Source organism: Vipera ursinii, assembly GCF_947247035.1.
Source record: "Vipera ursinii genome assembly, chromosome: 1".
In the NCBI taxonomy this organism is placed as follows: domain Eukaryota; kingdom Metazoa; phylum Chordata; class Lepidosauria; order Squamata; family Viperidae; genus Vipera; species Vipera ursinii.
In genome coordinates, this window is record NC_139512.1 from 297,446,517 (window position 1) to 297,462,212 (window position 15,696).

Genomic DNA, 15,696 nt, shown 5'->3' on the forward strand with positions numbered 1-15,696 from the left:
TGACATTAAAGGACTCAAATTGATTGTTACTTAGTTGGGTAAGGAAATGTTTGCAAGCAAACAACCAAGCTTAGAAAGCATCAAGAACTCTATTACTCCTTTTGTTTTTGGACAGACACACAATTGCCCATTCACAGATATATCAAAAGGTTTCCCTTTCCAGCCTGTATGGTTGTCAAATTATTGCTGGGCTGTTCATTCTTTAACTAAACACATATGTTGGTATTGTATTTCATACTGCAATTCCCTTGCCAGATTGGTTTATATAATAGCAGATAAAAAGCTTCTTTTTAGTTTATTGATCTGCAATCATAATTGTGATCTACTTCTTCTGTTTTATTATAAACAGCTTTTAGCAGAATGCAAGTACTTACATTGAACTATTGCAAAGTTATTTATAGATCACCATATTCAAAACAATTTGCACCAAATTATTTCACATAAATTAAAAAATAATTAACAATATTCTCCAGGATCACAAATTTCATTACAAATGCATTTCATTTCCTAACAGGATGAATAAATGGCATTGATGGTTATGTGCAAATGTATAGGGTTTTTTTTTACACACACACCCCCGGCGAGAAAAGAGGCAGAAAAAATAGAAATGCTAATGCGAACATTTTTAGAATAATCAAACCAACAATCTGATTAAAGTACAAAGGATAGCTACTGCTTGAATGCAAATTACTCAAATGCAAATCAAATCCAACCATAAAATTCAGTCTATACTTATGACAATTTTATCAAAAGATTCTCAGAAGGATTTCCTTTAACACCATATTAGAGTATTATTGTGCTTTTAAAAACTAACATTTCAGTAAAATATTTACTAGTAGCTTTGGAGTGCAAAGTGTGGAATGACCATTAGATGGCAGAAAACAGATGCAGATAAGAACTCATTAATGCCATCTAGTGATGTCAGTTTTTTGCAGCCTGGACCTGGTAGCCCAAATATAAATTGCTATCAATGTATTCCCACACATGAAACTTATCTGCAATATTTGTAAAAAAAGAAAAAAGAAAACAAAGAAAAAGAAATTGTTTTTCCAAGAAAAGAAATGTTTGAAAATATATATCGATCCCTGCTCCAGGAATTAAAGCACAGTTTAATATTTTTTAACTATCTCTCTTCTTGGGGGACAAGGTAATCAGGGATAAAAAGTGACAATTTTATATATACATCATGTCAAATAGTTAAGAATTCCAACATCGTATACCTGGATTGAATTGTTTTATGCACAACTTCTTTAAGGGTTTTTCTCTGTCAAACAGAGTAATGGAGTAAGATTATTAGATGCCCCACAATCAGATAGATGTATCTGTCAAGTGGAGTTACCTCATATGCCATAATAGAGAAGGGAATGTTTTATCAGAATATGATTGGGGTGGGGGAGGAAAACAAGGAAAGAAGTTTAGCTGTATAAATATATACACAATGTGAAAATGGTTTATAATTTACAAAGGATATGGATTAAGAATAAGTTAAATAAAAAGTGTTTTCCATAGTTTTTTTTAATAAACATCTCAAAAAAGATTCATTTTTAATACTCCTTTTACAAGCACATGTAATAATATTTTGGATATGATACACACAATCTATTTATATAACAAAATGATGTATTTTTGCTTCTTTCTGCTATATCTGATTTGGCTTGGTTTAAAGAGGTAGGGTACAAACAGGGAACTTGATGAGAAAGACTATTTTCTCCCGCCCATACTTCTGATTTTAATCAGTGGAAAGTGCAATGTGGGGGCCCAGTTTTGTCTCTGGGCAGCCTTATAAATTGAAGCACCTTTAGCTGCTTGATGCTATGATCCCCTTGAAAAGTTCATTCAGAGAATGAAGAGGTGCTTGCAGATTATAAGTGAATAATGTTTTTGTGGCACTGAGATTTCAAAAGTTCTTCTCCATTCTCTTAAAAAGCTGCTGCAATTATGGATATGAAACAGATCCTGGGAGGGAATGCACAGAACTGGTGCTTGAAGCTTGAGGCGAGCAGGTTGCCAGGTGCTGTCCACCTGGGCCAGCATCTTCTTCACTAGTCTCTTCCTTCTGTACAGTGTTTTGGGATGGACATTCAAAATGTACACAATGAAATACCTGAAAGAGAGAAACTTAAATTACTAAAAGGAAGCTACAAGCATAGGTAGATCTAAATGACTTGCATTGAGCATAAACATGGAACATATAGAAAGACTAAACGACTTAATTTATTTAATTCCATCTCCATGGACTATGGGTCATATTTGCTTCCTTCCCACAACAGCAATATGTAATTTAATATATGGTTATGCAGCACTTTCATTTTGATGAGAAAAAAAATGTTCCAGGGCCGTATGAGCATGTATATAGCATTTACCGGCAGCTCTTTAAATAAAACATAACTTTCCCCAGGATTAAACTGCAATTCTTTAGGACAAAGTGCCATATAAGGCACTCCTGCAAACCTTCTTCTCTTCAGAACTGCTGCACAGCCTCAGTATCTAGAACAGGGGTGTCAAACTCAATTTCATTGAGGGCCGCATCAGCATTGTGGTTGCCCTCAAGGGGCCGAGTGGGTATGGCCAGGGTGGGAGTGGCCTACTGGGTGGGCGTGGCTAGAGTGCGTATGGCCTGCTGGGTGGGCGTGGCCAGCTCTACATCGTTTGCATCAAGGGTGCCTATGAGGGCCTGGGCAGGAGTGGGACAGATCTGAGGGTCTCTGGCGGAAGGAGGGTCTCTGGGCCAGGGCCAAGGCAGTGAGGGCCGTTCCCTCACTGTTTCCAGGATGGCTTTGCGGGCCACATGAAACCACTTTGCGGGCCGTATCTGGCCCACGGGCCTTGTGTTTGACATGTCTGATCTAGAAGGATCATTCTGAATTTAAGATGATCCATTAGAAAAACAAAAAGACCAAATAAACAAATACAAACTTGTGCAATGCCAAGTTTACCAACTTGTTAACCTAAGGGGGCCACTTCTATCTAGAAATAATCATGATCTTTTTCTCCCTGAACAATAAAAATGTACATACAACCTATTTGTATGTGTCTACATAGAACTGTAAAAAAAACAGTGTCCAAAACAGTATAGGACAAGAAAAATAATAACACATGGAAAGAATCCCAATTGATTAAAATCAATTGCCATACAATAAACCACTTCCTTTATAAAATTAATTTCCCGGCACATATTCCAATCATAACTACACACAGAAAATTCACACTGACATACATAAAGCTACAAGCACATAGCCATTCTTCTCCTTACTTCTGGAAACAGAAAAAAAAGCAAGATAGTGATAGAATCAGAGGGAAATATCAAAGGAAGGGAAGAAAACTGGATGGTTATGAAGCAAGCAAAAGTTATGAAGTAAAGTGCTAAATGCTCTCTTTTAAGTCTAATCTTCAAAAACATCCACATTTTCCAGCACCAATGTCTGCAGTCATTAATTTGTTTTCAGCAGCTTCTTCTTTTCAATTTATATGAGAACCTTTTCACCATTATTTGAGGAAAAAGTAATTTTCTTATCAATATCTCGGGGCTATATTCCCTAAATGCGATGAAGCGGACTATAAGTCACAAAAGCCTAAGTGAATAAAGGAGGTCCTCGTGTAATGACCATGCATTTAGCGACTGTTCAAACAACCGTGCTAAACAAGTGGTAGTTACAACCTGTCCTCCAAGTTCTGGCTGTGCAGCATTGTTGTGTTCATATGATTACAATCTGAGCATTTAGTGCCCAGCTCACAATTACAACGTCACAGCAAGCTGTGGCCACGTGATCACAATTTCTAATGTTCCCTCATGGCTATTTCCTTTGCTATAGTGATATCAAGAAATCATACAAAGTTGGCTGAATTTCACAATTACTGACTTGGTCATAAACAACTGATACTTTTTTTTCCCATCAGATTTTTCCAGATGCGACTACTTACAATATTTTTCTGATTGCTGGTGCTTTGTCTTTAATTTTCATAATAAAATTATAGATTTTGTAAGTTTTAAAATATTGTTTTAATTTGCTATATTTTTTGCTGTCTCAATTATTTATTTAATTTTGATAGAAAAATTAGGTCATTGTGGCAGACATAAATTGCACTTTAATTCATTATCCAAACTGAATTTCTAAGAATAAATCAATATTGGGCTGCAAAAACATAATTTCTTATATTTCATAGCTGTGGTTTTACAGCCTACTTATAAAGCTGGCAGCAACTCTGAGAAAGCTCGACATGATATCAACGCTTTATCCAATAAAGACTTATACGTATTTGACAGGTCTAATGTGAGGCACTATACGAAAAAAACCCAAAACTTCAAAATTCTTTGTTCCCCAGTACGGAAGGCTCCAAACCATGTATGGCAACAGTGTCAATAGTTGAATTCAAGCAGATTTATGAAGCAGAGAATGATAATTTAGCGATCCCTAATATTCTTGGTAAGGTATCTTTGTTACTACTCTCTTTAAATGTGGAAAATGTTCTCTGAAACAAGAAATGTTCAAAAGAGTAGTACGTACTATATAAATAAGTGTATTTTTTTAAAAAAAACCTGAACTCTTTAAAGGTTTAATTTATGGTTGATATAATCACCACCAGCCTATGGCAGATGGATAATTGTATTCCATGATATAATAATCTTTATCCCCATCTGCAAAGTAGCAATTTCTACACTATCTGGATGGGGAGGAACAGACTTCAACTCAACCCGGACAAGACTGAGTGGCTGTACATTCCGGCATCCCGGGACATTCAAAATGTTCCATCTCTTTCTATGGGGGGTGAGCTGTTACCCCCTGTGGATAGGGCTCGCAACTTGGGAGTCCTCCTAGATTCACGACTTACTTTGGAAGATCATGTAGCAGCTGTGACTAGGGGGGCTTTCTCCCAGGTTCACCTGGTGCGCCAGTTGCGGCCCTATCTGGACCGGGATGCCCTGTGTACGGTCATTCATGCGCTCGTGACCTCTCGCCTTGACTACTGTAATGCTCTCTACATGGGGCTTCCCTTGAAGACCACTCGGAGGCTCCAACTGGTACAGAATGCGGCCGCGAGAGTTGTCTTGGGAGTTTCCCGGTACTCCCATGTTACACCTTTGCTCCGCAAGCTACATTGGTTACCAGTTGTCTTCCGGGTGAGGTTCAAGGTCTTAGTGATGGTTTTTAAGTCCCTACATGGCATGGGTCCGGAATACCTCGGGGACCACCTGCTGCCGGCGTCAACTCCCCTCCGCCCTGTGCGTTCCCACAGAGAGGGCCTCCTCAGGGTGCCTCCAGTCAGAGAATGCCGGCTGGTGGCCCCCAGGGGGAGGGCCTTCTCTGTGGGCGCCCCGGCTTTGTGGAATCAACTGCCGGTGGAGCTCCGGATGGCACCGGATCTCCGCTCCTTCCGACGCGGGTTAAAGACCCACCTGTTTGAACAAGCTGGCCTGGCCTGATGGGGAGTTAATTTGGGTTTTAAATATTTGTATATTTTATAGTTTTATCTTGGGCATTAATTTAATTCTATTTTAACTTTTGTAGTTTTGTATTTTTATCATATGCCCTGTTCACCGCCCTGAGTCCCTCGGGAGAAGGGCGGTATAAAAATTTAATAAAACTAAACTAAAACTAAACTATGTATCTGCTCTGGTCAAAAGTAGTAGTATTTTGAATGAAAACAAAAACAAAATTTGATTTATTTTAATCAAATGCAAATATGTTTTAATAAGCAACATCAAATGTATGCAAAAACCCCTTCAACCTAGAACACTGTATGGAAAGACATTTAACCAGCTTTAATTATCTGACACAGCATGATAGAAACTTGCCCCCTTTTACCTTTGTGCCTACTTTGAAATAAAATAGATGGTGTTTTGCACATCTGAGCTCTGTGAATTCAGTAGCTGGTTGGCGCTTCAGATTCACTGTTTCAACTTGATCTCCTCTGTAAGACTTTAAATAGTATGTGAAGCACATCTATTCATTTAGCTCACTGAAAAAAACTGAATTCCAGTAATTCTCTGATCATGCCATTGAACAAAAGCTTTGAAAATTATCTCTCAGGCTCTTCGTTGACAACAGATATATTCTGTAAGAGATCATTTGTCAAAGACTTAAAAATATAGTTTAGATTTCTATTTGTTCTATATATTTTTGGAAAAGACATCTGGATATTATGTGCCCTTGGAGTGAGATTATAAAGACTTGAAGTACTTTTGTGCCACTGGTGGTATTAACCAAACTTGAAATTTGGTTAATACCACTTGAATGTGAATTAGAAAAAGTGGTTAAAATACTTCTAGTTGAATAATATTATCACCCGAGGGGGAAAATATGTAATACACTTTTATGACTAACAATTATAACAATTCTGACTTTAGATAAATTGCTACTTGGACTTTTGCTTTAGATTGATGAGGAAGATGCTGAATTTTTTAGAAAATAGTTTCCCCCTTTTAAACCAATACAGAAACAGATTAGCTAATAATATCTTATATCTTACCGTCTTTCTGCTTATGGTTTAAAATACAAGTAAATCTCTTGTAAAGCACCAGAAGGAATCATTGCAATGACACTAATTTGTAATCTTCTTCTGTAAAACGTTTTTTTAAAAACATTTGTTTGATCTGATAGTTAATGTCAATTAATTTCACAAAATAACACTGGAAATGAGTAAATATTATCCAAGCACTTTAAAAAAAACCCAGCAAATACCTTGACCATAACTGTCACTTTATTTCTATCTGTGGATTGTGGAAATATTATTTCCAGCCCTCTTTTAATAGTAATAGGAATTTTTGTTATGATTTTATCTGAGTTCTAAAGGGCCAAAAACAAATAACTGATGTAACATCACTTTTTTAAGCATTAGAATACTTGTTTTCTCATCTTTGCTGCAGCCAAAAATCCAAGTAGCTTTTTAAAGTGTCACTGAACAATGACCAGACATATTCAAATAATTACTAGCCCCTGCTTCATACAGTCTCTGTATGCTCTACATCACAATCCAGAAGCCTGACCATAAATATGAAACCAGTACACCTTTAGACATGATGTTTGATTGTTCAAAAGAATGTGTAACTGAAGATGCTTTATTAAAGTCCAATAGCAATGGGCTGTTCAATTACTCAGAAATGTGAATCATCATATATCTGACTTTGATATATTTTGGCCTCAAGAGCTGCCTGAATATGCTATTTTTGTTATCCCATTTCTGCCTGGATCCTCATATTCATTAGAGAAATAGCACAAGGAAAACGTTCCTATTACAGGATGCTCTTGTAACTAAATTTTAACTGGGGAAGGGATGCTTATTGTTAATGATCACTTAGATTCTAATATCTTCTTACTGATAAAGTAATATAAACATAGAATAAAAGCAAAGAAAAAGAGAAAGGAAGAAGTTCCTACTGTCAAAGTCCTCAGAGATTTTTCATTTATTCATTATTTTGTTCAGCTGTTACTTTGCCATATACTTCCAGAGTTCTATCTATATTTACATTACAGCTCTTCCTTCAATTATCTGAGTGATTTCTCATTTCCAAATGTGTGGATCTGTTGCTTTGAAGACACTTTGCAAAATACAATTTTCACTTTTTTTTAACAACAGCTGCTGCCATTTTTCTAACTATCACAATTGGGGAATTGAATTTCACTGAATTGATCAATTATCTCAAACAGAGTTCTTTTCATGGGAAAAGTTGCACAATCAATATTAAATCTGCTTCGGCACAATTTTAGTATTTAATATATTAGCAATTCCTTTCCAAAATGATCCTGCCCTAGGCAGGTAATAATAACTTCTCAAATAACTAACTAAATGTAATAAAATTATCACAACAAAACATATCCTAATAAACACAAAGAAAACACTAATCACATAAAATAATCAGTTGAAAATATCTATTTCAAACCAATACACTGAAAACCAGCACCCCCAAAGCACAATTTTCTCTCTCAGATAAAATATCAACCCATAAGCTGTATCTCTGATATCAGCAAGCATATTTGAAAATAACACCCATATTAATGCTGAATTATGTTTATTATCTGAAGTCTTCCAGGAATTTTAGCCCTAAAGTATTTATGGCTTGAAATGTCATATTCAGTGCTATTTATTTCTCTAATCAATTTAAAAGCCATCTTATTTACTCCTGCAACTTTAAGTAACAATCTGGTAGTCCTTCAGTTACAGATAGCAATTGGGACCATGACTGCCATCAATAAGCAATGTGGTCCTAAAGCATGGTGTGATGTGACCACATTACTTAGCAACAGCAATCTAGGCAGTTCTGGTTGTTGTAGTAACCCCAAATCACATAAGATGATAAATGGGAAATGGAGGGACTCCCTGATAAGCAACAACAGGGCGTGAGGAATACTGGGAAGGCCTGACGGAGGCTGCATGCAAGTTGGGACTAAGGGCTGTTGTGCTACAGTGCAAATGCTGCAAGCTTCAGAAGACCAGAGAAGGAAGGTGTACTGGGTGTGCAAGCACAGGAATAACAATAGCACTTAAACTTATATACCACTTCACAGTGCTTTACAGCCCTTTCTAAGCAGTTTACAGAGCCAACATAATCTGGGTCCTCATTTTACTGACCTCGGAAGGGTGGAAGGTCGAGTCAACCTTGAGCCAGTTAGGATTGAACTTCTGGCAGTCAGCAAAATTAGCCTGCAATACTGCATTCTAACCACGTGTGCCACCAGTGGGCTCTAGTAAGGCCCAGGAAGGAAGGTATTGATGACTGCATATGTGTGGTAGCATAGGGAGCCCCAGGAAAGAAGGGTACCAGTGGGTGTGTACAAATGTACAAGCGCAGGGAGGGAAGGAGGAAAGTTATGGGGGCACAGGATGGAAGGTCTTGTACAGTATGACTGAGCAAAAGGGGAAAGTGGGCACTGGTGTGTGTGTGTGTGTAGATGTGGGTGCAGGGAGGCCACAGAAGGAGGACACTGGTGGTACATGTGTGTGTGCAAGTGCTAGGAGGCCCAGAAATGAGGGTACTGATGGGTATGAGCGAGCAAAGGGGGGATAAGGGCATGGTGCATGCATCCGTATGAGCAGGTAAAGGAGAAAGGAAGGCATGGGTGAATATGAAAGTTCGCAGAGTTTGTAACCTGTTTGGTAACTTGGTAACTTGAGTTATTAACAACCTACAAGCAGGACAGAAACAGAGGGAAAGTTACAAGAGTTGTAACAGCTTAGATTCAAGTACCAGAAAATTCCACCGACTGGTCCAAATGTCAACCGGAGGTCAGAAAGAACAGGGAGGAAGAGCACAAGAACAGTTTCAATGCTGGAGAGTTGTCACCAATGGAGAGGCAGGAGTTTGGAGGCTACTCTTGATCAGGAGCACTGCTGCCCTCTCATGTCAAGGAGAAACATTTTGTAATCTTTCATTTTGCTTATATATTCAGTCTAGTGCCAATTTCAAAGGTATCCTTAAGCGACAGCAAGAAAAGATATTTAGTTGACAGCAACATATTCCAAACCTCAGACAATGGGGGCACATTCTTAATCTAGTTCATCAGTCAAGGTCTATCACCCAAGATAATAAAACTGTTTCAGTCCCATAATTCAGCCTAATGCTAGAATGAAGGGGACATCTATTTCATCCAAAAACTCTGGAATTGAAAATCACTTATGAATTATGGGACTTGCAATTTTAAAGACTGGAAAGGTCACAGATCATGTATATCTGTGATATAGTTCTCAACAATTACAAGACTCAGCAGATACTAATCATAAAATAAACAGAGAATATCAGCTTTAGAATAAATCTTATGTAAGAATCTTCTTTGGGCCAAACAACATATATAGGAAAATAAATCTGGCACTAATATAAAAAACATGTCTCCTGAGTTCTAAGTCAGCAATGTTTTAAACTTTTATAAGAAATACAGGAATAACCAGGGGAAAAACCTAAGTATGAAATGAACATAAGGATGATTGCAGCACTAAGTGAAGTTGAGGAATATTAATGAGACAACAATCTTTTACAATGGAAAAGCTGTTGAAAATTGTAACAAACATTGTAAGATCAAAGTAATGAAAGATGCAAAAAAGTAAGACTGAAACCCAAAAGGCCTTTTCAAATATGTGAACATCTTCTTGGTTTATTGTGGAGATTGTATAATGTGTATGTTTCTCCCCCCCCCCACCCCACCCAGAGATTAACAGAGAAACAATTCTGTTAACTAAACAAAGATATATAGCAAGTAACAGTAGCTAGCCAACCTCATCTAGGCTTAGAAGCTAAGCATGACTGGAAGATAGCCAAGCAATTCTAGGCCTGTAGGCTACGATGGAAATTGAAAAGCATCTTAGAGAAAGCAGTTGCAAACCTCCTTTTATTCTTGCCAAGAAAACCCCATTACTTTGTCCAGACAGTCATCAACACCGTAGACAAATTCAGCTTGAGGGCATCTTCATTTTTAGTCTACATTGTTCCAAAGAATCCAAGATGAAAAATAAATATGAGATACTATTATCAAGTGTGACAACAGATTACATGAGAAAGATAAAGAACAGCTGGAAAGTATCTGCATTTTCCAAGCAATTAAGAAATAACAATTATGCCACAATAATATGTATTTAAAGCAAGTTTAGTGTATTGGTTGAATCATCAGGCTAGAAACCAAGACCACGAATTGAGTTCTAGTCCTGTCTTAGGCACAAAGCTAGGTGACTTTCAACCGGTCCCTCTCTCTTCAGCTCTAGGAAACAGGCAATGCCAAACCATTTCTGACAAGCCTTGCCAAGAAACTGCAGGGACTTGTCCAGGTAATTGCCAATAGTCAAAAATTGATTCAAAGGCACATTTCCCCTTAAGGTATTTAAGTATCTAAAGACTAAGTTGGAACATAGAATTGGATTGTATACAATGTTATGACAGTCAATTTCTGCTACTGCCATGGAGTTTACAGCAAAAGTTGACACGCATATCCCAAAGGAGATACTGAAAAAAATCAAAATCAGGCTGAGAAAGTGATCAAGAAATCAGATCATTAACAGCCTAACAAAACCTTATAGTTGTCTTATATAAAACTGAAAATGCCACAGGAATAGGAAACAATATTCCAGAAACACCAACATTTTTTGGAAGGGGGGGGGAAGCAGGAAGAAGGCAACATCAAAGAACTTCACTTAATAATCACAATTTTTGTTAGTCTTTGAAGCTTCTTATTAAAAGCAACATCCCAGGTGGTAGGGAGCATAGTATTAAACAGACAAGAAAAATACGAAGAAACAGAAATTTGTTAATAGCTAACTAGCACTACTTCACTGAAACTATAAAGTTAATCCACATATACCAAGAAGCTTATGTATGATAAGTCCAATTGCACAGAGAATTGCAAAGATCAAATGAAGGACCAAAGAAACTGGGTTCCAACTGGTCTTATACAATATACTTGTGATTGTTAGAATTATCTGATCAAGGTTTTTCAAGGTATTCCGTGACCATCTTTATACTTGAGTGGTATTTTTCAAATAAGAACAGCACAGAATTGGTGTACTGTATCAATTAAATTTAAATTCCTGAAATATTAAAATGATATGCATATTAGTTCTATATATACTCCTACTCTTCAGACACTGGAGCATATAGTTTTATTTCACTTTTGCTTTTCTACCTGAATCATACTGGGGTCTATAGAGTTCTTGGTGTCTGCAGTTATATAAGTGAAAATATGATAAGATAAGTAACAACTGAAAATCCATGTGCTCTTATTTTAGTCAAAAGGATGCAATCTTGGAAATAGTATGTTCCAATTAGCTTTAAAAAAATAAAGTATGCAAAAATAAAATATACAAAAACATACAGGTTCAAGTAGCACAATGAACAAGCACTTCTAAGATCAAAGCATCTTCAACTACCAAACACAATAATGTCCTACAGGCATACAATTTCTTCAAAGCAACCTAGGATATCATCTGGAGAAGCATCTGTATGTGTGTCTTTATCTGTAGTTAAGTTGTCTTCTGAGAATAAATATGTAACTTGAAAACAAAGAGTCTCGATAGGGGAGAATATTTGTAGCTCAGGGTTGAACTGTTGTTTTCAAAGTATATTGTCAAACATTCCTCGGGGCATATATCTTTTTTGGGTTCTTAAATGCTTACTATTCATTTTTAACTTTCTATTGGGGAAAGAATGCCTTTCTTTCTAGTAAAACACAATTCTGTTTTAGATTAAAACAGACAAATTCATGTGCAAGATTATAAAGTTAATGTAGCATGACAGGGCATCCACACAATTGACTGCTAAAAAAGGCTTGTAAAATAATTGCTTAAAAGATTTATCTGAAACATCAGCAAGTAAGAAGGAATTGAGTTATCCATTTCACATATTTGAGTTTCCTTTGAACCTTCTTTTATATATTTTCTTATCAATTATTTACCTTATGACTTATCTTTTGCACTGACACATATTTTTATATACATTTCTTATAAAATGTATACCTGCCTACTCCCCAAAAGCCAACCCATGATGGTTTAGGTAGACAGCAGTCCCCAACCTTTCTTGCTTGGTGGCCTGACCTGGTTCGTGTGTGTGTGTGTGTGTGTGCTAGGCTAACATGACTGTGCTCTCTGCACGTGCAAATGGAGATTCGCACATGAGCACAGGGTGCTTGTGCTTACACGTGAAGCTCCACTCGCGCGAGTGGCAGGTACTTGCATTTCTGCACAAAACTGCACTAGTCTAAATGGAGGGTACTTGAGCAAAGGGCGTTGGGGCGTTGGAGCTTGCATGTGAAGCTCTACTTGCACAAGCGGAGGGCACTCGCGCATGAAGTTTCGTTCATGTGGATGGAGCTTTCCATGTGACCGCAAGCATCCTCTACTCGTGCGAATGAGTGTCACATGTGCACACTTGCCTATCTCTTCTGTGGCCAGGTTTCAAACAGGCCACAGCCCAGGGGTTAGGAACCCCTGGTTTAGGATACAATAATATGTATACTACTAAAACTCTCTTTCCTGTAACTTTTATCTGAGCGAAATGGCACCACAGGGCAATTTTTTTTTCCAACCAAGGCCTCTCAGATGAGCTAACCTATAGCATGCATCCAAAAGTTGGATTCCTCCCACTATGATATAATCAACATTATTAAAAAAATGAAATTTAGCACGTATCCTACTTGGGTGTCTTGTGTATGTCTGTACGCATTTTGACAGGACTACTGAACTCATGATGGTCATGAGATTGAGAAACAGTTTTGTCTAGTGATTAAGGTAGCAGGCTAGAAACCAGGAGAGTGTGAGATCATGTCCCACCTTAGTCATGAAAAACTGGCTGGGTGACCTTGGGCCAATTTCTCTCTCTCTCTCTCTCTCAGCCCAGCCTACTTCACAGTTGGTTGTTGTTGTGGGGAAAATAGCAGGAGGAAGGAGTATTATGTATGTTCACCACCTTGAGTTATCTCTGTGAGCCCAGCCTACGTCACAGGTTGTTGTTGTGAGAAAAATAGGAGGAGGAAGGAGTACTAAGTAAGCAATGTGGGATAAAAATTAATTAATTAAAATGTTCACAAAATCCTGATACAATTCTACAAGACTGTTTTGGCATGGATGCTGAAATCACCAAGCAATAGCCCCCAAATCCGATACCATCTCCTCTTATTGCTGGGTAGTGGGACACTGCCATAAAGTGAGAAGGGACAGCAAGAGATCTAGACAATAATGCACAATTGTCACATTGAAAAAATGTGCGCCTTTTGCCTTTAGAATGAAATGTTATCTCCTTCCACTTATGTGCAAATACATTTTCTAATAATATCCTCAAGTAACTTTACAGATCTTACTTTTAATTCTATTATTATTCATTTAACTTTCCTCCCCTTCTACTAATGTCTAAATAAACTAACACCTAAGTTTTTTTAATTTATCCCTTTTAAGTTATTTCTGTTCTTAATCGTTTTACTAATTATTCTGCTTTGTTATATTAAAAATGGATACGAGGGGGAAAATCATTCCAGGTTAACTTACTATTCAGAACTACATTTCCCTCTAAATCACTCTCTGAAAAGTGAGCACCTGGACCACCCTCTTCAGCATCTCGGCTCCGCAACTCCTTTTCGTGCCATCCCAGTTTTTCTGCCATTCTGTTCACTTGCCCAACATTACTTCCTTCTTTCTGGGGCTGGAGATTACTTGAGATCATCACACACCATTTGCTTTGTGTTCAGAACTTCCTAGTTCTGATATCTTCTTCTGCTCCACTTCATCCTTTCTTTCAGCATCTTCGATCACCCTGCTTTCTTGGTAGACAATACTCTCAAGCCTAGCAAGACAGCAGTACCCCCACTCCACCTTCAACCTGCCTGCCAAATCGGCTCCCTTTTAAGCCCTGAACAAAGATGACATAAATACCACCCACAAATGTTCTAGTGCAGCTAGGATATTTCCAGATATCCTGTTATGCTTGTGGCAACAGGCAAAAGAAAAACAAAATCTAACTTTCTAACTCTGAAGAACCTCAGAAATAATTTATTTATTTATTTATTTATTTATTTATTTATTTATTTATTTATTTATTTATTTATTTGATTTGATTTGATTTGTATACCGCCCTTCTCCCTAAGGACTCAGGGCGGTGAACAGTGACATAAATATCAAAATGCACAAATACAGAAACTGAAAACAAATTAAACCCTAATGCCCAAATGCAGAAGATAAGTTACATTAAAACAATAATTACAACAGAACCCGTCAGACCAGACCGGATTGCTCAAACAGATAGGTTTTTAGGTCGCGTCGGAAGGAGCGAAGGTCGGGAGCCATCCGGAGCTCAAGCGGTAAATGGTTCCATAGGTCAGGCGCGCCCACAGAGAACGCCCTCCCCCTGGGAGCCACCAGACGGCATTCTCTGAACAGCGGCACCCTTAGGAGGCCCTCTCTGTGGGAGCGCACTGGGCGGAGGGAAGTTGACGCTGGCAGCAGGTGATTCCTAAGGTACTCCGGACCCATGCCATGTAGGGCTTTGAAAACCATTACCAGCACCTTGAATCTCACCCGGAGGGCAACTGGGAGCCAATGCAGCTCACGGAGTAGAGGTGTAACATGGGAGTATCGGGAGACTCCCAACACAACTCTCGCGGCTGCATTCTGTACCAGTTGGAGCCTCCGAGTGGTCCTCAAGGGCAGCCCCATGTAGAGAGCATTGCAGTAGTCTAAACGAGAGGTCACGAGTGCATGAGTGACCGTACGCAGGGCATCCCGGTCTAGATAGGGCCGTAATTGGCGCACCAAGCGAACCTGGGCAAAGGCTCCCCTAGTCACAGCTATTATGTGGTCTTCCAAGGAGAGCTGTGAATCTAGGAGGACTCCCAAGTTGCAAGCCCTATCTACGAGGGGGTAATAACTCACCCCCCATAGAAAGAGATGGAATGTTCTGAATATCCCGAGATGCCGGTACGTACAGCCACTCAGTCTTGTCAGGGTTGAGTTGAAGCCTGTTCCTCCCCATCCAGACCCGAACTGCTTCCAGGCAACGGGACATCACATCGAGGGCATCACTGAGGTGGTTTGGGGTCGAAATAAAAAGCTGGGTATCATCAGCATACTGGTGATACCCGACTCCAAAACCACGAATGATCTCACCCAGCGGTTTCATGTAGATTTTGAACAGGAGAGGCGAGAGGACTGACCCCCTGAGGGACTCCACAAGTGAGAGGCCTCGAGCTCGACCTCTGCCCCCCCTGTTAATACCGACTGCGAATGTCCCAT

The 15,696-nt window shown here is 38.6% G+C and overlaps 1 protein-coding gene across 2 annotated transcripts in view; it reads right to left on the reverse strand.

Annotated features, from left to right (window-relative positions):
* Positions 1-294: 294 nt before the first annotated feature.
* BTBD9 (BTB domain containing 9) overlaps positions 295-15,696 on the reverse strand; it is a 147,591-nt gene continuing 132,189 nt past the window's right edge. For both annotated transcript variants that reach the window (XM_083349341.1, XM_083349342.1), the window contains exon 11: positions 295-2,104. In XM_083349341.1, the coding sequence (XP_083205467.1) occupies positions 1,937-2,104 (168 nt within the window). In that variant the 3' untranslated portion in view covers positions 295-1,936. The remainder of the gene's footprint in view (positions 2,105-15,696) is intronic.